Source organism: Penicillium hispanicum (genome assembly GCF_028827665.1).
Source record: "Penicillium hispanicum strain IBT 35686 chromosome Unknown utg000003l_segment0_segment0, whole genome shotgun sequence".
NCBI lineage: Eukaryota > Fungi > Ascomycota > Eurotiomycetes > Eurotiales > Aspergillaceae > Penicillium > Penicillium hispanicum.
Genome location: NW_026623195.1, coordinates 2,307,730 through 2,332,919, shown reverse-complemented (window position 1 = coordinate 2,332,919; position 25,190 = coordinate 2,307,730). Strand labels below are relative to the sequence as shown.

The 25,190-nt window shown below is 38.1% G+C and overlaps 5 protein-coding genes across 5 annotated transcripts; 4 read left to right on the top strand and 1 right to left on the bottom strand.

Annotated features, from left to right (window-relative positions):
• Positions 1 to 154: 154 nt before the first annotated feature.
• On the top strand, positions 155 to 1,290 carry N7459_003301 (uncharacterized protein; the record flags this gene model as incomplete). The annotated part of the gene is made up of 4 exons (XM_056942485.1): positions 155 to 541; positions 602 to 895; positions 943 to 1,011; positions 1,063 to 1,290. 4 exons carry the CDS (start codon positions 155 to 157, stop codon positions 1,288 to 1,290), a joined length of 978 nt encoding a protein of 325 aa, XP_056802368.1.
• A 115-nt stretch (positions 1,291 to 1,405) lies between these two features.
• Positions 1,406 to 4,023, bottom strand: N7459_003300 (uncharacterized protein; the record flags this gene model as incomplete). Its single annotated transcript, XM_056942484.1, has 7 exons — positions 1,406 to 1,456; positions 1,511 to 1,692; positions 1,783 to 2,802; positions 2,851 to 3,091; positions 3,159 to 3,190; positions 3,240 to 3,438; positions 3,493 to 4,023. 7 exons carry the CDS (start codon positions 4,021 to 4,023, stop codon positions 1,406 to 1,408), a joined length of 2,256 nt encoding a protein of 751 aa, XP_056802367.1.
• Positions 4,024 to 4,563: 540 nt separating this feature from the next.
• Positions 4,564 to 5,371, top strand: N7459_003299 (uncharacterized protein; the record flags this gene model as incomplete). Its single annotated transcript, XM_056942483.1, has 3 exons — positions 4,564 to 4,643; positions 4,701 to 4,983; positions 5,054 to 5,371. The coding sequence occupies 3 exons, from the start codon at positions 4,564 to 4,566 to the stop codon at positions 5,369 to 5,371; spliced, it is 681 nt and encodes a 226-aa protein (XP_056802366.1).
• An 11,998-nt stretch (positions 5,372 to 17,369) lies between these two features.
• Positions 17,370 to 20,967, top strand: N7459_003298 (NPA1/URB1 family protein; the record flags this gene model as incomplete). Its single annotated transcript, XM_056942482.1, has 5 exons — positions 17,370 to 17,524; positions 17,566 to 19,358; positions 19,409 to 20,205; positions 20,255 to 20,581; positions 20,647 to 20,967. The coding sequence occupies 5 exons, from the start codon at positions 17,370 to 17,372 to the stop codon at positions 20,965 to 20,967; spliced, it is 3,393 nt and encodes a 1,130-aa protein (XP_056802365.1).
• An 894-nt stretch (positions 20,968 to 21,861) lies between these two features.
• N7459_003297 (uncharacterized protein) lies at positions 21,862 to 24,338 on the top strand (the record flags this gene model as incomplete). The annotated part of the gene is made up of 3 exons (XM_056942481.1): positions 21,862 to 21,956; positions 22,029 to 22,159; positions 22,252 to 24,338. 3 exons carry the CDS (start codon positions 21,862 to 21,864, stop codon positions 24,336 to 24,338), a joined length of 2,313 nt encoding a protein of 770 aa, XP_056802364.1.
• Positions 24,339 to 25,190: the final 852 nt, after the last annotated feature.

Genomic DNA, 25,190 nt, shown 5'->3' with positions numbered 1-25,190 from the left:
TTATGTCCGTTGAGGCACATGGGTATCTGAGAAAGAAACGTTATGTCCGTCGGAATACATTAGATATAAATATTGATTCTGATTCTTGAAAGCTTTCCTCGCTTCCATCTCCTAATTCTCATATCAATCCTCGCTGAGCCGACCCGAACAAATCATGCCTTCCGTGATAGAAGCTATGTTCCCCCCGGCTCCAACGTTTACCGACAAAGATCTACCGTATCTAGCCGGTAAAGTGTTCTTGGTAACTGGTGCAGCATCTGGAGTAGGCTTTGAACTCGCCAAGATTCTCTATGCCGCAGGCGGAACCGTGTATATTGCTGCTCGCTCAGTATCACGATGCGAGGGTGCCATCGAGAAGATCAAGGCCCAAACAAGGGGACAAAAAGCTGAAGGGAAGTTGAAAATCATGGCTGTCGACCTGGGAGATCTAGGAGCGGTGAAGAGGGCGGCCGAGGAATTTCTACGACAAGAGACTCGGCTGGATATCCTGGTTCACAATGCGGCTGTGATGATTCCGCCTATTGGAAGCAAAGGCAAACAGGTTCGTCAGCATCCGTGCTGTGGCGATGACTAGTTATTAGCTGACAAGAATGTGGTACAGGGTCAGGACCTCGAAATGACTACTAATTGTCTCGCGCCGTACCTCCTTACGATCCTCCTCGAGCCTCTTCTCATCCGAACAGCTGCCTCAAGCCCTTCATTCGGCGTCAGAGTCATTTTTGTTGTAGCACTTATGCACCACGGCACACCTCCTGGTGCAATGTCGTTCGATAGCAACGGAACTCCCAAGATCCTGCCAAAGGGCTTCGATAATTACATGCACAGCAAGGTTGGTGGGACGTGGTTGGCAGTTGAATTTGCGAAGCGTTTCGAGGGCAAAGGCATCCTAAGTCTCGTGAGTCCAAGCGACGATTTTGAAATGTAATCAAGCTGATCATGTAGTCTGTGCATCCGGGATTGATGCGAACTGAATTGCAACGGAACATGGGTGTTATCGCGCGAATTGGGATGGTTTGTCTCAAAAATCCTCGAGAATACATTCGTTGCTGACGCTGTGTATAGAAATTAATATTCAAGCCTCCTGTCTACGGTGCCTACTCCGAGCTTTATGCTTCATTATATCCACACCTCAACGCGGAAAACAATGGGGGATATGTGATGGCTTGGGGAAGAGTTGCACACCTACCCGATGATATTACCAACGCTCTTAAGAGTAAGGAAATGGGTGGAACTGGTGCTGCGCAAGTGTTCTTGGATTATTGCGAGCGAGAGACGAAACCCTTTCAGTAATCTCATTTTAGAAGACATCTATGCTCTGCGTTCTTCTTCATAGACCTAGTTGCTAGTTCAGATATTTGAAATTAAACTCATCTCCAAACCCTAAATCCTTTAAAGAGGTCTCTGGTTAAGCTCGGTCATTTACTGGTGGTTGGCGAACATGGTTGTCGAAAACGTTCTGCTAAATTATTAGCTTTATTGGTCATAGTCTTTTGATTCGAATATCACACACCCAATCGAACTCCATTGACGTATCTAAAAAGGCCCCTAACGGATCCATAGGCATGGACATGGCATCAAAATCAGACTGCATGGCGAGGCCTGGTGACAGAAAGGTGTCGTCCGACCCTTGGTAATGCCCTCCACTCAAAAGATCGAAGACACTAGTTGGTAATTCCGGCGATGGTATCGGTTCTGGGCTTGTTTAGTAAATTTTCTTGCATTTGGGTTTCCGGGTTTCATTGCCGATAGCGTGATGTAGCCTGGAAGCGCGGGAGCACATACCGTTCAATGAGAGCCTCAAAATAGATTCCCCATCATTACATCCTGCAGCATCATTCGACCCAGCAGAGACAACTGTATCTTCAATATAATGTCGGAAGACTGAATTGACTCGTTTCACCATGTTGCCCAGCACACCACAGGCTTTCCCAATATCAACCGACATACTTGTCGTCTCTGTCCATATCCTATATGATCTTTGCAGCGCTCTTATCATCTGTGTCTGCTTGGTGTTGGGTTCTTGCAGATCTCCCGGCTTCAGAGCAATGCCCTCACTCTCCTGCATGAGACTCGAGTATACTATCATCGCGGCGAGTAGAAGATCGTGCATTGATAATGATGAAACAAACCACAGATCTTTGCACAAAGGGCCGCCAGGTTGAACAGCATCGTGAACCTCGGACTGAATGGAAAGAAGTTCCATTGAAGCGTCTATCCCGGCCTTCTTGGAATGTGAAAATTCTGCATTATCTTTTTTATTCATGAGATACTTGCGGTGCAAGACGCATTGAGACTTGTGAAAGAGCACTGCGATACTGAATCGTTGTACAATGAGTTGAGGAGATTCGGTGATTGAAAGCTCCATTGGTGCGACACGAAGAAAAGGTGGCACGGCAGCAAAGGCTTGACGTAGTTCCTGATCTAGTGCCGTTACTTCATGATAAGGAGGGAGTGTCAAGAGGTTTGCTTGCTCGATAATTTTGCCAAATACTCGGGCTATTCGACCTTTGGCAAGTGTGTATGACATGCCCGTGATTTCGGTCTCCGGTCTGGACGCTGGCAATTCAGTTGTATCTTCATCAAAATCCTCGTCTTTGAGGTTCAGTGGGACGCGAGTGTCGCTTTCGATAGCTTGAACCATTGGTGGTAAGCCATTATGGAAGCTGGCCAGTAAGTCCATCTGTACTAACAAATGCCAGATCCGGCGCCGGATCTCGCCCTGATAGGGGGTAATGTTGCCTCCAACATTGTCCGAATCTCGATGGAGGCCCATTCGCAGGGCGAGACGAACTGCAACAGCGACTATCAAATAACAGTTCAGTTGGTCACCTTTGCTGAGAACAAATTCACCCTCTATATAAATAAGGAAGGCCTCAAGAGTATAAGGTCCTGGTTGAGCGTTATTGGAGAGCACAAGGCATTGTGCACAACATCCACGATACGTTCGTATCATCTCTATTGGAGTTCCACGGAGGTCGGCGTTTTCTTCGCCGGCTCCTAGAGCTGCAAAAATCGCCAGACCCATAATGGAGTATATCAACGCAAGCCAACTGATCGGGGAGCCGTGGGGGTCAGACCAGAACTTTCTGTACTGCAGATGGTATTAGTCTTGCGGTACTTAAAGGCGGGAAAGCCTCTCGTGAGCCTTGGTTGCATACGTTGTTTTGAAATGTTGGTTTATGAATGACATCTGTATCAAATTTAGTCAACATCCGCAAAAAAAACTGCAAATAACTTACGGAGGGCAGGACTGTTAGAGTTAAAATATCGATAGATCAGTCGATTCACTATGGGTCGCTCGGGTAACGCGGCCAAGAGGTCCTCCTTGGTAGTTAATGATTCAGGGTCGAAGAACAGAGACAGACCAGATCGCACGCTCTCGTCAGGTAGCGAGGCTTCCCCTTCGACTTCGTTGAAGTACGTTTTCACTTGTTCAATCTAAAAAATATCAGCTGATAGAGATCAAGGGGACAGGAAAATGTCAAATGTTACATCATCAAGCATTGCAGCCCAGTGGGTTGCCCCAACATAGGTAGTCTCATTCGGTCCCAGAATCACTTGACCGGAGGCGTTCGAAACGCCGTCCTCGGCGTAGATGGGTGTTTCAACGGAGGTTCCACGAATGTCAGTAGGGGCTTGCAATTGCGAAGCAGAATCAGGCGAGAATGTAAGCGAATTACTCGCAGAACCATCATGCCCATTTGACGGCAGACTTGCCATCGCCCCTTTGACAAGACTTTCCAGATGTTCCAATCGATTCTGCATGCTCGTTGTCGGTCTCTTGCGAGCAACCGGAGGCTTGAATATGCATATAGAAGCCCGTCCTTTCTTGATACACTGTGAACACGGCCTTTCTCGATCGCATTTCAACTTGGCTTGGCGACACTGAGTGCAACTGAGCTGGATTCGATTTCGCTTGGCTGGCGGCTTGCTCGAGCTCTCTGAAGGGGCTGTCCTCGTTTTATCGACACGATCAAAAGTCATGACAGGGGCATTTGCAGGCACTTCATCTACTGGCATCATGGCGTGGGGTCTTGATGAATATTGTGGTTGCTGATAGCGAAGAGGTACGGCCGGGTGAGCCGCTGCACGTGTTTTAAGGCCTCTACAGTCGCTGGACAAAAGTATTTGAACTACACCGCTCTTATCCTACCGCCTCCTATATAAACCAATCATTATGACTCTATGCCCACTACTGAGTAGTTATCCATTAGTTACCTAGGTAGCGGATTTCCTATGCCATTTCTTGGCCTTCCCTTTCCGCTTTTTGATGACTGAGTAGAACTGAGCACGCTTCGGAGTGACCTAATCTGATCAGGGAGGAGTATGGATAGGGGCACCTCAACCTTTTTACTAACTGGACGCTAGGAGAGGCAATACTGCGGACAGTTGCGGACAAAAACCGACCTTGCGGTGTGGGGCCAGCCTGGACTCGGTAGCCTGCGGTATCTTTGATGCTGAGAAAAAAAAGTATACATAATCGTCATATTTCTAATTGATTCTAAGCCCACCTTCTTGTCTTCAGTCGACCTTTGGCTATTATCTTATCTTCACTAAATAACGATGCAGTCAAAGTTCTCCGCTGACTCCCTTCCTGACCTTTCTGGGAGAGTCTATCTCGTTACTGGTGGGAACGCAGGCATGTAAGTGCGCAAATGTTGAGGTTACTGGAAAGCTATTGACATGGTATTCTTAATTAGCGGTAAAGCTACCGTTGTTGGTTTGGCATCACGCGGCGCCAGAGTATGGATGGGTACACGCAACGAGACGAAGGCTCTCACTGCCATTGACGAGATCAAGGCCCAACTCCCATCTGCAAATATCCAATTTCTCAAAATCAATCTATCAAGCCTCGCCAGTGTGGTGTCTGCCGCTAAAGAACTGAGGCGCCGAGAGACCATCCTGCATGGGCTGGTGAACAACGCTGGTGTCATGGGCGTCCCATTCGCTCTCACGGCGGATGGATATGATATCCAGCTGCAGGTAAGGCCCATCTTTGCCAGGATTCTATAGCGAGCTGCGACTCAGAAAGTTAACGCATGTCGCTGCACAGACCAACTACATCGCACACTGGCTCTTAACTCATTATCTGCTACCGCTCTTAACGGCAAACTCGGCCGCAGGGGTTACCTGTCGCATTGTGAACGTCACATCTGACGGCCACGCCGCGTTTCCACCAAAGTCTGGGATTGAATTTGCCGATATCAACTTAGGGACGAAGTCTGCGATGATGCGGTATGGACAGACCAAGCTTGCCAATGTGTTGCACGCCAAGGAACTCCATCGACGGTACGGGCCGAAGAATGCTGCCCATGTGTCGCAAAGACACATAATTGTCGCCGCTGTTCATCCAGGGCATATAGACACATAAGTGTGATAGCTTCCAAGGCATTCTTACAGCCTCTAACAGCAACAGAGATCTCAACAAGCAAGCCACTGGAGCTGCCCCTGCATTTATCCTGCGTGCGATGATCCCTGTCATGCGCCTGCCTTGGGATTCTGGACCAGCAGGAAAAGGGCGTACGCTTAACTAATCATAACATACAGGAAAAGGATAAACTATTAACGTGAGTCTCCACACACTCATTCCAACAAACACAATGCAAAGTAGAACTCCTGGCATTGTGCTCACCCCCTGGTATTAGCCTTGACATTACCTAGGTGGGTATCCTTGAGGTCACTATCTGGCCTCTTAAATGATAGGGACTCAGATTTTCTGAGAGAGGCGACTCCGGCGGAAGAATCCAAAGCCCAATGGAGGATATCCGTCTGATGGCGGCTGCCTGCGGTTTGCACCATATAGATAGCTTGCGCTCTTTCTCACTTCCTCTCCCTTGGAGAGGGGAATCCATGAGCATTTCTTTCACCCACTCTATATACTCTCCTCTGTCATTGGGTACTTAGGGAACAAAATACCCTCCTAAAATAACTTATATAGGCCTAGGCTAGTTACTTGCTACTTATCTAATAGAGTTCCTATTATAGATCTTGCTTCTATAAAAAGGTATATAGGGTTATTAATTAAATATATTATCCTAAAAAAGGGTAAAGTGCTTAGAGGGCTTAAGGTTAAGAGAAGCTATATAGATAATTTAATAGAGGTTATACTATATATTTCTCTAATATATAGCTAAAGTTCTTTATAGAGCTATTAGATATAATAGGCTAACTTAGATTTATTAGATATAAACTATTTTAAAAGATTATCTAGAGTTAATTATTCTAGAGGATAGAATTTTAATTATAGATATTTTTATAATATTAACTATTTATTATAGCTTCTAGAAATAGTTAATTTAGTTATTTTTATATAGATTTTAGGATTATTTCTGATCTTTTTTACTTTTTTATTCTTAATAGTAGATATCTAATTACTTTCTGAATATAAACTAAAAAATTTAATAATATATTATAATATATAATATTTATTAATAAGATAAAGTAGTAAGATATATACTATATAAAGAAATATAAAATAACAAAGTACTAAAATATCTATAGGAGTAGATTACTATAGACTTTATTATAAAACTACTAAAATCCTAAAAATATAATATAATTATAGTTATTATAGATAAACTAACTAAATATATATATATATATAATTCTAATAACTAAAAAGATTACTATAGAAGAGATAGTAAATATTCTTCTAAGATATATTTTTATAACTATAGAACTTTAAGAAAAATTATATTAGATAGAGATAAGCTATATATTAGTAAAATATAGAAATTATTTATAGATCAGATTAGTATTAATTATAGATTATTAATAGTCTATTACCTTTAAATAAATAGATAGATAGAATAAATAAACTAGATACTAGAATAGTATTTATAATATTATATAAATTACTAGTAGAATAACTATATAAGACTATTACTAATTATATAATTTATATATAATAATATAATATACTTAATAATAAAAGAATCACTATTTTTTATTAACTATAGATATAATCTTATACTAATTAATAAACTAAGAGGTAGATATATAGTTATAGAATCTATAAGATTATTAGTAACTAATATATAATAACTATAATTTTAGATAATAAAAGATATTAAATTTCTTAATTTATAAATAAAGATATATTATAACTAAAACTATAGAAAGGGATTTAACCTTAAAAAAGGGGAAAAGGTCTATCTATTATAATAAAATATTAAGATAAAGTAACTAAATAAGAAATTTAACTATAAAAAATAAAGACTATTTATAATTAAAAAAATAGGACTAATTAATTATCACTTAAAGCTATTAGAAAGTATAAGGTAAATTTATTTAATATTCTATATATTATTACTAGAACTAGTGTTAAAAAATATATAAATTATTATTAATATTAAAATTAAAAAGGAAAGAATAGAAGATAAATATAAAGTTGAAACTATTATAAATAATAGCTAGTTTAATAGTTAATAGCAATTCCTAATTAAGTAGAAAGGTTACTCTATCTTAGAAAATATATAAAATCTATTATAAACCTAAAGAGTTATCACTAGCTAGTTTAATAGTATTTCTATAAGATAAAGAAGATACCTTAGGGATAGAAGCAATAAAAGTATTAAAATTAATATTAGCCTAGTTAATTGAATTTAATAGATTAATAGATATAACTAATTATATTAAAATAGAACTCACTAATATAGCTATAAGAATCCTATTAGGATTATAGATAGTAGATAAAGTGGATTTATTTATAGTATAAGCACTCTTTATAAGATAATCTTTTTAATAGACAGACTTAATATATTCTTTTTAGAGATAATCTAACTCTTTTTTTTTATAATATTTAAGATCTTTTAGCTTAGAGATCTCTTTAAAATTATATATAATAAAGTTACTAGTATATTTTTATAATAAATATTTTTATTCTTAAAGATAAAAAAGTTTAGCTAGTATAGTCTACTATTATAGAAGGATAGCCTCCTCTTCCTTTTTAAAGGAATTTTAGGATTTAACTAAGCAATACTATTCTATATTAGAAAAGGTAGGATCTAATATAGTATACTATATACCACTACCACCCTTTATATAACTATTATAATAATTAGAGCAATTAGAATAAATATACCTCTAGTTAAGATAAATATAATAATTATAAAGAACTATAGACTAGTATCCTTTATCTTTGATATAATAAGATAAGGCTTTCTTATAGATAGAAGCTTTAAAAGATATAGTCAGAATGATATAGCCAGAAAAATCAGAAAAACAAAAATAAGGGCATATACCTACAGGGCGGCTGTACTTAAGAGTCTTTGGGACAAAGACCTAAAAGGAGGGGATAATATTATAGACCTAGCGTTAGCAACATATTAGGGTATAAAGATGGAGAAGTGATAACTAATTAACTTAGGAGTCATATAAGGAAAAATTCAGGTTATAATAAGGACGTATTGGATTATATAACTAGGACTTATTGGGTGATAAGCTTAGAAGATATTAAGCAATAAGACCTAGTCTTATTAGGTAATATGATGGACTAGATATATAAAGACGCTTATTTACTAGTATATATTTAGTTCTTTGTGTTTAATCCTTATTTTATTATATAGCACTTAGATTATTAATATAAATTAGACTTTATTATATCGATTCTTATTGACTATATCTAACGACCTTAGGAGCTTACTTAGGGATACTAATCACTAAGTGATTAACTTACTCAGCGCCCCCAATCAATATACCTTTATAGATAAGCACCTTATAGACTCTGAGCCTATATAAGGCTAGGTAGGCAGTGGTACAAAAGACAGATAGGCTTAGAGGGACTATGGTGTCACACACTGGCTGATCGTCCACTGCTGTGTTAGCCTTACTGCCTCAAAGGTGATACTTCTCTTAGTAGCTATAGTCCCTCTAAGCTTACCTATCTCCTATCACTGCTGCCGCTCTGGCCTTATATAGGTCTAAAGTCTATAAGGTGTTTATCCTAAAAGGTGTGTTGATTAAGGGCGCTAACTAAATTAGTCACTTAGGGATAGCTACCTTTAAGTAAGCTCCTAAGGCTGTTAGATATTAGTTAGGGTATTAAGTAATATAAAGTAGAATAAGAATAAGTTATATTCCAATCTAGTTGTTCTAAGTGTAATAGCTAATTAAACGCAAAGAACTAAATATATACTAGTGAATAAATATCCTTATATATATCTAGTCTATTATATCACTAATATACCTAAGCCTATTACTGCTATATTAAAACCTATTCTTGCTAGGTTCCTTCCTATTATTAATAGGTTAAGTTATATAATTTATTATTCGTCCGAATTATAACCTAAAGGTTATTCCTATATAACTTCTAAGTTAATTAATTATTACTTCTCTATTTTTATACCTTAGTATATTGCTGATACTAGATCTATAATATTATCCCCTCCTTTTAGGTCTTTATCCTAAAGACTCTTAAATATAGCCGCCCTATAGGTATATGCCTTTACTTTTGCTTTTTTTAATTTTTCTGCTATATTATCCTAACTATATCTTCTAAGGCTTCTATTTATAAAAACGCCTTAGCTTATTGTATTAAAGATAAAGATTATTAGTCTGTTATCCCTTATAAATATTATATTTATCTTAAATAAGTGTATATTTATTCTAGCTACTCTAATTATTATAGTGGCTATATAAATAGTAGTAGCTATACTAAGTATAAGATATCTTATCTATTATACTCTAATATAGAATAGTGCTATCTTGTTTACCTTTAGTAGGAGATTACTAAGAAGTGCTATATTGCCCTTACTTAAGTTATATATCTTAAACAGTAAAAATCTCTCCTTTAGAATTATACTAATAACTTTATTGCCTAAAAGTATAAAGAGATTACTGAACTAAAGGATCTTAAATATTGTGAAAAAGAAGAATTAGATTATCTTAAGAAAAAATATATTAAATTTATCTATTAAAAAGATTATCTTATAAAAAATGCTTATACTATAAATAAGTCTACTCTATCTACTGTTTATAATCTTAATAGGATCTTTATAGCTATATTAAAAGGTTTTAATCTAATATAGTTAATTATATCTATTAATCTAATAAGTCCTATAGATTAGACTAATATTGACTTTAATACTTTCTTTATTTCTATCTTTAAAGCATCTTCTTTACCTTATAATAATACTATTAAATTAGCTAATAATAGCCTCTTAGATTTATAATAGGTTCCTATATATTTTTTAAGATAGGATACCTCTTTTATTTAATTAGGAATTACTGCTGACTATTAAATCAGCTATTTTTTATAATAGTTTTAATTTTATATTTATCTTCTATTTCTTTTTTAATTTTAATATTAGTAGCAATTTATATATCTTTTAGTGCTGATTTTAGTAATAATATATAGAATATTAGATAAATTTGCTTTATACTTTTTAGTAGTTTTAAGCAGTAGTTAACTAGTCCTATTTTTTTTTAATTATAAATAGTCTTAGTTTCTTATAATCTAACTTTTTACTTAGTTGCTTTATTTTAATATTTTATTGTAGTAAGTAGATCTTCTCTCTCTTCTTAAGGTTAAGCCCCTCCCTATAGTTTTAGTTGTAATATATTTTTATATATAGGTTAAGAAACTCAATATCTCTTATTATCTATAAATATAATTACTATATACCAGTTATTAGTAATTATACTGATTCTATGACTATGTGATTACTTTATGGTTTACTAATTAATAAAGGATTATACCTATAATTAGTGTAAAATAGTGATTCTCCTATGGTTAAGTGTATTATATTATTATATATAAATTATATAATTAGTAATAGTCCTGCCCAGTTATTCTGCTGGTAATTTATATGGTGTTATTAGATGACTTCCTTCCTTAATACTTAAGGTATATAGATCAATCTGTGAACTAGGATCAATCTATCATTTTGTTCTCTGATTGTTTCCTCTAGATCTATATCTAGGATTTCCTGTACTTTCATATTGTTTTTAGTTGCTTCTTTGATTTACTTAATCCACTTATTGTCTATAACTTCACTAGTTACTGAAAGAACTTAATAATTATATATAAGATTCCTTTTAATATCTATAATCAGGATTATAGGTACCACTTCTTTAGTCCCTTCTTTATAGTCTAGTTATTAATTTAAGATATCTACTTAGCTATTACTTCTTCTATTATAGTACTTAATTCTATAATTATACTATAAAAGGACCTTTACTTATTTTACCTATCTATAAATAAGTTTTTTTATTATTATAAAGAATATTAAATTCTTATAATCTGATTTCACTGTTATAGTATACTTTACTCCTTCTAGATATAGTCTTTAGACTTTAAATACTAACACTATAGCTAGTAGTTCTTTATTATAGATATTATAATTAAGCTCTACTTAGATTATTTTCTTAGACTAAAATATAATTAGTTATAGCTTTTTATTATTTTTTAGTTAAGTTATTCTTACTTCTAGTGTATAATCTAATATATCTGTCTTAATAGTTATTAGCTTATCTAGATTATAGACTATTAATATTATTTATTCTATAAATAATTATTTTAGTTTATTAAATAATTCTTAGGCTTTATTATTCTATTTTTAGTGGTTATTTTTCTTTATTATCTTATTAAATCTAACTATAATCTTTCTGAAATTATAGATATAGTTCTAGTAGTAATTATATAATCCTATAAATTATTATACTTTTTTAAGATTTTTTAGTATTAGCTACTTAATAATATTTTATATTTTTTTTTCTTTTATACTAAATCCTTTATTACTAATTATATATCCTAGAAACCCTATTTCTTAGATATAAAATTTATATTTTTTTAGTTTAAAAGTCACTATAGCCTTTTAAAGCTTTTAAAGAACTTTCTTATTATATTTAATATATTCTTCTATAGTTTTAGAAAATACTAAGATATTATTAAAATATACTACTATAAAGATATCTAGATACTCTTTTAATATACTAAAGATAAATTACTAAAATATAGCTAGTATATTAATAAGCCTAAATAGTATTACTATATATTTAAAGTGTTTATATTTTATTTAAAATACTGTTTTCTATTTATTATCTTTTTTAATTTATATTTAATTATATATATTAATAATATTATATTTTATAAAATATTTTACTTTATAGATCTAGTCTTAGATCTTCTTAATTAAAAGTAATAAATATTAATTTTTAATAATAATTAAATTTAATTATTAATAGTCTATATAAAGTTATAAACTTCTATCCTTTTTCTTTATAAAGATAATAGGATATTTAGTTAATAATAGTAATTTCTAGATATATTTCTTCTTTAGATTTTTATTAATATAGGCTTATAATATCTCTAATTTAAGCTTTAATAATTAGTAAATTAGTTAGAATATAGGCTCTTTATTTTTTTTTAATCTTAATCTTATAGTTAAATAGACTATACTTTAGTAGTTTACTATCTTTTAGTGGCTTAAATATATCTTAGTACTTATAGTACTCTTTAGATATCTATATTTCTTCCTTAATTATATAAAGGGTTTTTAATTTATAGTTTACTATAATATATTCCTTTAGCTTATTATTAGTTATTTCTAGTAACTATTCTACTATTATAATAATACTAATATCTATAGTCTTATTCTATACTTTACCTCTAGACCACTAACTCTATTTAATTTTATACTTATATAGATCGCGATAGATTCCTATCTCCCTAAAGTTAAGCCTTTTATTGTTTAATATCTTATATTTAGTCTATCTTACTTCAGTTTATTTATACTTATAGTTTTTAAAATAGATACTATTATATTACTAATTAATTTTTAAATTATATTATTTTAATTATAGTATTTTAATTATTATATTATATTATCTTAATCTAGTAATATTAAAATATATCTTTTCTTTATAATTCTTAATAATTATTTAGATTTACTTTATATAATAAATAATTCTTAGTCCTAGTTTTTACTTATATAGTTTAATAATTAATATAATTTAACTTTTCTAAACTATTAATATTTAGTATTTAGTGCTAAACTATAGGCTTATAAAGTTTCTTACTACTCTAGAGTTAAATATAATTTAAATAGGAATATTACTTCCCTTAGGAATCACTATTAAAGCTTTAGCCTTTATATATTTTCCCTATATAGTGGCTACTAACTGCTATTTCTTTTAGTATAGTTTTCTTATATACTATAGTAATTTTAGATTAATTCTACTATAATCTATCTTATTAATTATATAGATTATATATAATTTATTATAGTATTTAATTATAGCTCTTAAGTTATATTTTAGATATTTTATATATCCAATATATATACAGTCTTCTTATATATATAGGTATATTCCTTCTATATCTTTAATATATAATACTGACTTATTACTATTAGATTTATTATAAAATACCTTTTATAGATTTTTTATATATAGTATACTATCTAGGTTGCTCTTCTAGCTAAACTGCTCCTAAATTCCTAGATATTTATTTTTAAAGGATTTTTAAAGTATTAAGAGTATTTTATTAGTTCTTTAAGATAGTAGAGTTTTTTAGATCTTTAGGGTTTTTAATATCTCTATAGATATCTTTAAGATACCTATTCTTTATCTTTTAGATTCTTCTTTCAATAGCTTTTAAGAATTAGTTATTTAATAACTATCTTAAACCTTTTTTTAATCTACTTTTATTTCCTAGCTTATCTATAGAAACTATTCTTATTTATTATACTTTTTAAGCTATAAATTAACTAAGGTTCTAGAGCTTATTCTTTTTTAAACCTCTACCTCCTATTTATATCTAGAGTTTAGCTATAATAAATCCTTATATTTTAGCTATATTATTTACTTTTTTTTAGTATTATAATCTCTATTATCTTTAAATATAGATTATTTATTATCTAGTATTTTACTAATAGCCTATAGCTTTTATAGTTTAGCCTCTTTATTAAGTAGTTTATAAAATTATCTAAAGATATTATTATACTCTTTAACTTTTTTATAGGCTAGTTCTATTTTTAGTTACTTAGTTAACTACCTTAAATCAATAATATTAATACTTTTATATATTAAGGTTCTTAGTTAATCTATATCTTTCACTTATTTTTAATATATTTCTTTAATTTAATTAATATCTTTATTAACCTTATCTAGGCTCTTTTTAATCTCTTAGGTATTTTTACTTATTATTATAGTAGCTTTTTATTATAAACTTTTATAGTTCTATAGTTTATTTATTTAATTACTCTAGATTATATCTAGTAATTACTTTATATTATTTAGTATTATTTATTTAATTTTAGGTTTTAGTGCCTTTTTTAAGGCGTTTTTACCTATCTAAGTTTATTTATTTCCTATATAATATCTTCCTTTTTAGATCTTATATAGTATTTATTTAGCCTTTCTAGTTTTCTCTACTCTATCTTTAGAGCCTTTATAGATCCTATTAAATACTTCCTACACTTTTATAATATATCCTTCTAATATCTAATATATTAGCTTTAGGCCCTATCCTAAATTCCACTTAGTATTAAGTCCTTAACTTAGTTTATCTTATATTATATAAAATATTCTTACTTTTATAGTTCTAGTTATATTATATATACTTTATTCTTAGATTATATAAATCTACTATAGCTTCTAATTACTTATTTTATTTTTATATTCTCTTATTATATAGCCTAATTTACTATATTTAAAATAAAGTTTCTTTTCCTTATATTATTTCTGCTTTTTAGTAAGGAGTCTTACTATATTAAGCTCTATTAATTATAGTCTATAAGGATTACTATAGATTTCTTTAAACTATTATAGTCCTTATTTATCCTTTTAGTAGTAGTATCTATTATTTTAGTATTATCCACTATATTATATTTTACTTTATTAAAACTTCTATTTATATAGTTAGTTATTAAACTTAACTACTATTTTAATTATCTTTAATAATTTAGTGGGTTAATTAATCTATATTAATTTATCTTTAATTTCTTTTTTAAGACCTTATTTAAATAACTAGATATATATATTATTATTATAGTCTAGATATAATATAATCTATTAGAATTCAGCAGTATATATATTTACTAAGCTAGTCTATTAGATTTATTTAAGTCTTCTTTTAGCTATTTACTAAGTATTAATATCTCTAAAAGTCTATTTAAGCTTCTTTTTAAAGATTTAGTATACTATAAATATTTCTTTTATTATATCACCTTAATCCCTTATAGGCTTTTTATTAAATTCTTAAATATAAGGCTTAAACTATTTAAAGGCCTATCCTTAGAGATATATAGATATATATATTATTTTATCTACTTCTTCTATATAATTAATAATATATAACTATATATCTATTTATATAAGAAATAATTATAATTTTATTTAATCTCTATAAAAAAAGTCTAGTTTAGGTAGTTTTACTGCTAATAGCTATCTATATACTAGTTAATCTTATAGTTAAAAAACTATCTCTATTAATTTAGTATTAATAAGAGGTAGTAACAATATATATCTAGCCTATTCTCTCTCTATATTACTAATACTATCACTTCTTACTATTATTAGATTATAGTTAGTAATAAAGCGTTAACTATCTTATTAACTTCACTTTAAATCCTAAACTTAGTATTCAATATATTATACACTAGCTAATTATCTATTACTATATTAGCCTTACTGCTTTAAAAGTGATACTTCTTTTAGTAGCTATAGTCCCTCTAAGCTTACCTATCTCCTATCACTACTGCTACTTTAGCCTTATATAGATCTAGAGTCTATAAGGTACTTATCCTAAAAGGTGTGTTAATTAGGGGTACTAACTAAGTTAGTCATTTAGGGATAGCTACCCTCAAGTGAGCTCCTAAAGCCGTTGGATATTAGTTAGGGTATTAAGTAATATAAAGTAGAACAAGAATAAGTCGTATTCTAATTTAGTTATTCTAAGTGTAATAGCTGATTAAACGCGAAGAACTAAATATATACTGGTGAATAAGCGTCCTTATATATATCTAGTCCGTCGTATCACTAATATACCTGAGCCTATCACTGCTACATTAGAACCTATTCTCGCTAGGTTCCTTCCTATCGTCGATAGGTCAAGTCATGTGATTCATTGTTCGTCCGAATCGCAACCTGAAGGTTGTTCCTATGTGACTTCAAGTTGATTGGTTATCACTTCTCCATCTTCATGCCTTAGCGTGTTGCCGATGCTAGGTCCGTAACATGTGGCTACCAAGAGAAGTATACCTTTGCGGTCAGCAGACTAACACAGCAGTGAAGAGAGGCTGGTGCATGACACTAGTGCCTTATATACAATATACACCTTATATATAGGCGCATTATTATATATAAAGATACTATTAGGGGTAATCAATATAGGCAATATATATAGATATAAATCACGAATTACCTTTTTAGTAATCCCTGTGCGTACTGCAGTAGGATTACTAAAAAGTAGGATTAAACCAGTATATCTATAATCTCCAGAAAAAGCAGCCTAAAACATCTGCTTAATTTATATACTATATAGTTTATGATTAATATCCTAAGTCGCAATCTGATTATTTGTTCGAGTAAATGTATAGATTAGACGCTTTCTAACTCTATACTTAACTGTGCACTTATTAGACTAATAGACTTAGGCCTAATCTTCAGGAGCACAATAGGTTTACTATATAAGCACCGATTAGCTAGTTTAATTATATTAAACCAGCCAATCCTATTAGCCGAGATATACCTATTTTGGCGAATTAGCCTTGATTTATCTAATATAGCTTATTTACCACTATTAAACCCTTGCATCGTCACAGCAACACAGAGATCTATGCAGAGATCTAATCAGATAGGAGATAATAGGGTGGTTAGGCCAATTAAAAAAAGGAAGGCGCTAGGAAAGTGTTCAAATTGTGGGGAAACTGGCTATTTATGTAGAATGTGCCCTGTTAGGGCCGTTTAAATGCTTTATGTATTAGGATTTAATTAAATTGGGGTTGGGGTGAAATAAGATTATATAAGCTAAAATTTGATTACCTAAGGGTTTGGAGTGCCCCGACAAATACCCGTCCGCTACCAGTGTGATTACGTAATGACCAGGGGCGTGCTCAGTTCTACTCTGAACAAAAAGCGGCAAGGGCCTGAGCACTGAAACGAAAAGGGAAGGCCAAGAAGGGACAGAGGAACCAAGTACATAGGTACCTGGACTGATGTTTCTCGCAGAATAGACTACCGACATCCATACACAAGTCATAGAATCCCGCAGTTACAGTGTTTCTATCCAAGTCTTCGTTGTTTTTTAGCTTTCCAAGTGGAGGATTTTGCGGAGCGACTCCAACCAATCAGAGAGCGCGAAATCTCGATGGCATCGGAACTTCGCAACGAGAACCTTGAAAAAAATAACACCGCGGCACTCCAACATGGCGCACATCGCAGAGCATCCTTTTCGTGCGAAGAGGAGAAAGCTTGATGGAGAAGCTCATGCGACCGATGACTTCACTATAACATCCCCCACTCAGCTGCGCGATCTGCTGGCTTTCCAACAGAATGTCGTCACGGCGAAGAAAGGCGAGTCGTTTGCTCGAAAAGCTTTCAACCACTAAAACTAACGTAAAGGCCAGGTTTGAATATCTTTAAGGCTTTCTTGCAGTCCATAGATCAGGCGGAAAAGGAGAGTGAAAGGGCACAGAAGCTACGCATCCTGAAAGCCTATTGCGATAAGCAAATCTCCCCCGGAAAAGAGGAGAATGACGAAGCCATCTGCTTCCCAGATCTCATCCGGACATGGGCTCTTGGAGACAACGAAAACCATGATGTCTTACTCACAAATGTTCCTTCGGTACTGGCGATTTTCTTGAAGACCATCTCCGGCGAACTTGAATTCCGGGAATTCGGCGTTGCTTTATGCAAGTATCTGCTGAGTAAGGACCAATTGCAACTCTTCAATCGTGGCATGAAGACTTTGAAAGCGAGGGAGCATATCATCTCACCCTGTCTCCGTCTGCTCACCGAGGTTGTCACCTTTGATGGAGGCGCAGTGGCTCGGCAGCTGTATCATCGCCGCTACATCACCTTCAAGCGTCTCGAGGTCTTCTTGACGCCCAGCAAAGCACAGCTTGAGACTTCAGAGGACAAGCCACAAAAGTCCACTCTCCGGAGAAATGCTCAGCGATATCTACTGGCCAATTTGAGAGTCCAACATACACTGGAGAAGACCGATATCGTGGAGCAACATAAACTCACCAGAGCATTTCTCGACCATATTCGGAAAGACTCCAGAGAAATTGTTTTGGAGATCATCAAGTCGGTCGAGAGAGATATTGCTCAAGATAACTCGCTACCCCGGAAATCGAAGAGCAAGTTTTTCAATCGATGGAACATGGAAAAACTAGTGACACTCTATGGCTACGATCGAGAATCAGAAGAGCCCAACCCAGAAGGCATCTCCATTACAAATGAGATCCACAGAGTTCTGATGAACATCTGTAAGACTTCTGGTCTTGGGGTTCTTCTTCCTGAAACAGGCTGGTATCCTTCCGGAACTGATCCGGAGAACTTGCCTGTTGAGGATGATACTTCCATTGAACTAGGTCTTGACTCGCCTATATATGTCGACAAGTACCGCGAATCCGTTCCCGTTCGCAACAACACGCTATCCTACCTTATTCAATGTCTTCGGCCCGATGTGGATAGTCTGCAGATCGAATTGCTGGTAGCAATTTTCAGCGTGGCACCGGAGTTGATTGCCGACTTCTTCACCAGGAAGACCATGTTCATTTCTGACCCCAAAGCAACGCCATCATGGATGGCCGAGTCAGCATTCCTCTTTTCAACGGTGCAGCTCCCCGTCCCAGCCAATTTCGGGTGGCCGGATAAGCAGCCCATTCTCCCGCCACCGGTCTCGATCGTCATCGAAAATATTCTCCCTCGTCCCTTGAGCCAGAAGACCATGACTCGCTGCTTGAACCAGAATGCAGAGATTGTCACATTGTTTGCTGTGCGAATCTTGACACTAGCATTCACAAAACTGAAAGCAGTGCTGAAGATCTTCCGCTCAGATCATGGACGCGCGCAGCTGTACTGGAACCAAGCTTCTTCCAAGCTGCTTGCCGAGTTCTCTCGTCGGTGTCCTGCAGTTAAAGACGTGGTACTGCTGTTTAGACGAACTGCCAAGGATGATTTGCAACAGCAAGAAGCTGTCGCCGAGCTCCTGACTTGCTTCTATGAAGTGATGCCTGATATTGCCCTAGAGGAGAGCTTTGATGTGTCATTGGTCTTAGTGGATGTGTTGAAGCGATTAGAACAGCCGGATCTTGATGCAGAGAGTTCTGAACTTCTTCTCAGCCAACTCCAGAGTGTCCTTCAGATTGCACAACAGTCGGCCTCAATGCGTTGGTGGCAAAAGCCAGGTATGCAAAACAGTTTCTACATCTGATCCGCCGCAACTGACACTTTGCAGCTGCAATGCAATATTCTCCATTCACATCTATTCTCAAGGTCCTCGTGGAAACTTCGGACAAAGAATCTTCACGTCGCATTTCCGTCTTGCTCAGGACAGTTCTCACGGAGAATTCTGTTCTCCATCAATCTCCCTTGTCATTCAACTCTATCCTGTCTAGCTTGGAGGATTCTGAACCAGAGTCTCTGCACAGGGAACTAGTTTTCTTTGACAACTGCGTGTCCCGTGTCGCTAAGAAGCCCGTGCATTATCTCGACTTGGTGGGAAGTCTTTCCAAGGATGAGAGTTCAGTTGCAAGCCCTCTTGTTGCCGCAATTGTCGAGCAGTGGCCGTTCGTCGTCAAAGCTGGCGACGAATCCACCGAATCAGTCGTCGGGGCCTGGATTGCAAGACTTTTCGGACATCTGAAGTTGGCCGGTGAGAGTACGCAAGTTTTGAAGGCTGCTCGAGATGCAGTAGTCGAAGCCACTGAGACCAAGAAAAGTCGCTCGCTTGTCAAAAAGTGTCTGAAAGGGTCAGATGATGCGGATACACAGGATAAAATGGACGTTGATACGTCCCCATCACAACCGACTACGGCCAACAAAACCTCGGAAGTGGATCTTGACGAAATCTTCGGCTTCCTCCCTACCGAGGGCACGACTCATAACGCACTGCACCGGTGGGAGCGAGAAGATATTGAGGCAGCTGTGGAGCAAGGTCGCATTGCTGAATTGATGCTGTGCTTGTGTTCTGAGCACGAAGAAGTTCGGAGGCAGGCATTTTCCAATATTGCACGCTTCATGGTGAAGCTGAAGGTACGATCAGACCTAAGCGCCGATAATTTATTCAGCTAATTCATCTTAGGAATCAAAATACGGTGAATGGCGTTCCGTGTATATTCTTACAGGAGAACTGCTTGAGACGGTCAACAGCATTGGCCTTGAGAATCCCGTTCCTTGGATCATTGGCGAATGTGCTTCGAACTGCTTATTCGTCCTTGCAAATCCTTTGCACAAGGTCTACGGCAAGGTCAACAAGTTCCTGCAAAAAGCTCCTTCTTGGGAGCTGGAGAAAATCCCGTCTTATTGGATCGACCGTGTGTTTCAGCATGAGCCTGAGTTGGATGATGGGTATTTTGACGAGGTCGACTGGCTGCTGGGAATGTTTGTCAAGGCTCTTCGCAGTACAGCCGTGAGTTCCCTTTTTTGAAATTTTTTATCTCGGGGTGTGACACCCTAGCTAACGGATCATGCTAGGATATGGAGATTTATCGTCGTGCCAATGTCTTTGAGCGAATCCTCTCGCTTTATCAATCTCCGAGCCTCAATTCCGCCGCCCGCCGAAAGATTTTACACATCATCTACCGTGCTGCCCAGGTGGGTGGTAGCACCACACTGATTACTCGTGCAGCAGTCATCAGCTGGATCCAAGTACAGGCCACGGAAGCCGATGGCTTAGAGGCTGGCCTCCTTTTGGCACTTGCACGCAAACTATATGAATCCTCCGACCGGGAGCGGGTCGATGCATGGAGCTCCGGTAGTATTGAGCAGGCCCTCGAGGAGATTGCGAAGGCATAAGGTCGATGCCATGTACCATAATGTATTTCTTGGTATCTCTTCACTTGCAATTAAAAATTACATTTCCTTCAAGTTCCTGTTCGTTAGGTAGTCAGTTCTGCAAATTTGGTGAGTGTATATACCGTGCGCCTGAAGGTGCTTGAAGGTATCTAAGCGTGAGCCCACATATGGATGAAACAATACACGCCCATATAGAGAGAGGATCAATAGCAACCTTGGAAGATATCATTGTGCTCAATGCTTTTTCCCAGACTCTAATTCAATGCTTCACAGGATTTTCTTTGCGTATCCTTTGACCAATTTTGCTGCCGCGCTGGTTCTGGGATAGTGTCTGTTTCTTCAGCGGTCACGACTCTTTACAGTAAGGGCAGCCATGCATCTGATTCATTGAGCGAGAGGAACATACAGACCGATCATCAAGGGTAAAGACCCCTAGAGATATAAGTATATAGGAGACGGCACATCGACTAGACGGGCATCCGCTAGTGGCAACTGGCATGCTTCCCTTTATGCATCCACTTTTTCCCTGTCAGATCTTCAGTTTCACAGTGTGCAGATTTTGATCAAGCCCCTAGTTTCTCACACTCATCTTCAGCCTGGTTGGCTTAGCTTGACTACTCTCCATCACCTTCTGCGGCGCGCCAGATTCTCACCGACCCCGACTCCGCCTTGATTGCCACAAGTGGCTTACTGCTTCTCCTCACTCCGCGACCTCTTTTTCCGAACCACCGTCGTTGTCTCCCACCGACTCCTTTTGCCGACTCCTGTGTCCTCCCAGCGCCTTGCGACCGAAATCGCTGAGCCTCCTCTTCATTTCCAACTCTCCATCGACCAATGAAAGGATCATAATTCCTGTGGATCAAGATCGCACACACCGTTCCAGACAGGGCCGTCATGGCGCGACGGTACGAGATCGATGAGCTGTTATGGCTGCGCTCATCGCCTCTCGTCGCAAAACCCCCTGGCCTGCCCCCGATTGAAGAATGGATGTACGTTCGTACAATTCCCGCTGCGCCCCTGCCGGCATGTCCTTGAGACTGACTATGCCCTCTCTCCAATAGGCCCCAACCTGACCCAACCACTCAACGCAAGCAACAGACTCCCCGCGACCCTAATAATCCCTCCGAGACTACTACAAACAGAAGACCAAGCTTTTTCGAAGCTCGTCATATCTCCCGAGGCTCCAATTCAGGTAGGCTTCTCGTGCTCCCCATTGGCCCCTATGAGCTGCCGTTATCAATCCCCCGCGGAGACGGTTGCTGACCAGTCCGTGAATCGCCTTAGAGGATATCATTCTTGGCCCTCCAAAGACTGCCTTTGCGTCATCTCGAGTCGGCGGCAAAGGATCGTTCGATCTGACTGACCGGCCAGTGCGATCAGGCGATTCGGACGAGAAGAACGAACGTTTCAACTTCCGAGACAAATTCTTCAAGGACAGAGACACCCATGAGAGGGATTCTGACCGGCGAGATGGGAAGTCCGGTGGTCTGAACGGCCGCCGCGGGGATCGGGAAGACTGGAATGCTGGACGTCCACGTCGCACATTCGCCCCCGACGACCCAGATCGCAAACCGAGACGCAATGGGGAATTTGACCGCTGGGATAATAGGGAGAATCCTCGTGATCCCAACAATGAACGAGGAATCCGAGATCGAGATGGCCGCTTCCCCACAAAGAAGGACGGTCTGCCCGCACGTTCCAAATATGAAGGAAGCTGGTTCCGTGATGAGAATGCCCACGAGGGCGCTGATGCCGACGATGATAAGCCTCTACGCAACCGTGAATGGCGTCGTGATCGACACGGCGCGGACCGCGACTGGACTCGCGGTGCCAAACTCGAACAAGAGCCTGAATGGCTGGACAGCAATGACCGAGACGAGCCACGACGAGCACACACGCAGGAGGACTTTGAGCGCTGGAAGGAGCGCATGAAGGCTGGTTCTGGCTCTGCCCAACAGGCCCCAGCTTACGAAGAGAAGAGGGACACGCCCGCCGACTCGAACATGGGCGCACAGAAGCCGGAGAGTCGCCGCACCGACGGCGAGATTTTCAGTCACTCCGGCACTCCTTTCATGCCGGACAGTTCAATGGAACGATTCTTCGGCATGCTAGGTGATACAAAGGCTCCTGTTCAGGAAGTCAGTACACCCACCTCCACCGAATCGGCCGCGAAGAAAGAAGCCCTCGGTGGAAAGCCTGGAAAGTCGTCTCGCTTTGCTGGCTTGTTCAGCCCTCCGCCAGACAGTCCTGCCAAAGAACCCGAACCTCAGCTAGCTCCCCGCTCCTCAGCTGGAGGCACACCAGCTAATTCCCACGATGCTGATCAGGAAGGATTCCAGCGCATTCTCCAGATGCTGGGAAGTGGAATCGGAGGTGGCAATCGATCGCATAGTGGCACGCCCAACCAGAGCGAATTATCCCAGCGGTCGCGCCCAACTTCAATGGTGCATTCGGAGCAACCCCGGGCTACCACAAACATATCATCGCCTGCGCTATCCCGTCATGACTACGCTATACCCTCCCAGGAAAACCCCCTGGCTCAGTTTGCAGGCAAAGATCCCCAGGCCCGTGAGCGAGAGCATCTACTCCGCCTGATGCAACAAGTGCGAGTTGGCCCTCCTGCTAGTGGTCAAGTTCAGCAGCCCCCGAATGTGGGACCACCCGCGCCTCCAGGCCTGATGCCAGAGATCTTGGCTCGTCCTCCTCCGGGCTTGACTACTCAAAAGACGCCCAATTTCCTGGATGATCCCGCCATTGCCAACATGCAGCGGCCTGATAGTGCGCAACTTCGCCGCCGAGCAGCTAATGGCCCGCCGATGGGGTACTTTGACGACGTGCCCTTTCCGCAAGGCAACCAGGGCCCCCTCACCCCGGGTGGTTCTCGTCCACCGCAGGGTCCGAATCAGCCTCCAATCCTCCAACGACCCCCGGGTTTCGAGCATGTTCCGCCTCCTCCTGGGTGGACCAACCCGCCTCCTCCACAGCAAGGCAATGGCCCCAGTCCCATGGGCCCACCGCCTGGAATCCCAACTCCAGGGCGCGGCATGAACCCTAACTTCCCGCCAGGTATGATGCCAATGCCTGGTAATGCGCCTCCGCTCAACGAGCGTCAGGCCTTTCCGCGGGGTCCTCCGCCGGGGATGATGCCTCCGCCGGGGTACATGAATGGCCCTCCGCCTCCTGGCTTCCCTCCCATGCCCCCCAATCCGGAGCTCATGATGGGTCTTGGTCCCGGCAGCCAAGGCCCCTTTGGGCCCGGTAATCCTGGCCCTCAAGGACCTCCTTCGTCTCGTCATTTGCTGGAGATGTTCAGCCAGACTAATGGCGGTGACGTACGGGGCGGTATGGTTGGTCCTGGTCAGTTCAGGTAAATGGGACCCGGTATGGCCAGCCTTGACGTCTTCACTTTATCTGACCATTATTTACTGCTCATACTTGATCTGTGATGTATGTGGGTGAGATATGGTAGAAAGTATGCGACGCAGGACTTCCATCTATGTTCTAACTCGGGCTGGTTACACGGCAACGTTGCATCTTCGTCAGAGATCATGGCACCTTGTTCTTTTTTTCCCCTTCAATATGCATGTTCTTTTCCACTTATTCTGTATTTGCTGATTCCCTTTCCCGGGTACTCTTGATGCCTCTGCTTGAAGCTGTTCATCCTACCCCGATATCAGCTCTCGCTCTTCCTGGCTTTGGTTTGTTCCTGTGTCTTGCTGCATACCAACCCCGGGTTTTCCCTTTTCTCTTTCTGGTGCCATTGTATCGCAAAACGAAGTGCGCCTTTCGTGTCTCTTGACTGGGTACATTGACGATTGGGAGTGGTGATATGATCAATCTCGTGGTCAGATAAATTGTCATTATTGATGGCCACAGCAGATCTCAATGGTACTTTTGTTACCCGTTGTGAGTTTCTTGGTGCATCATGGCTGGACAGATACAATCTATCTGCTACTTGATTGAGAATGGTCTGTTAGTGTCTGTCCTCCGTAAATCACATATTTTCCTGGTTTTGTAAGAGTCGCTTGAAGAATCAGATATGGGCGCAGCCTCATGGTTAGCAACATTGAAAGAGGAATCCCGATCAAACAACGCTTGATCTCGCTCCCTTTAGAAATATATCTAACAAAACACGTGTGGTAAAGTCGCCTCTTCGGAACTGTTTTCTTTTTCGCTTTAGGGTCCTTCCTCGATAGAACTTGCTCGCAACATAAGAGGCTATG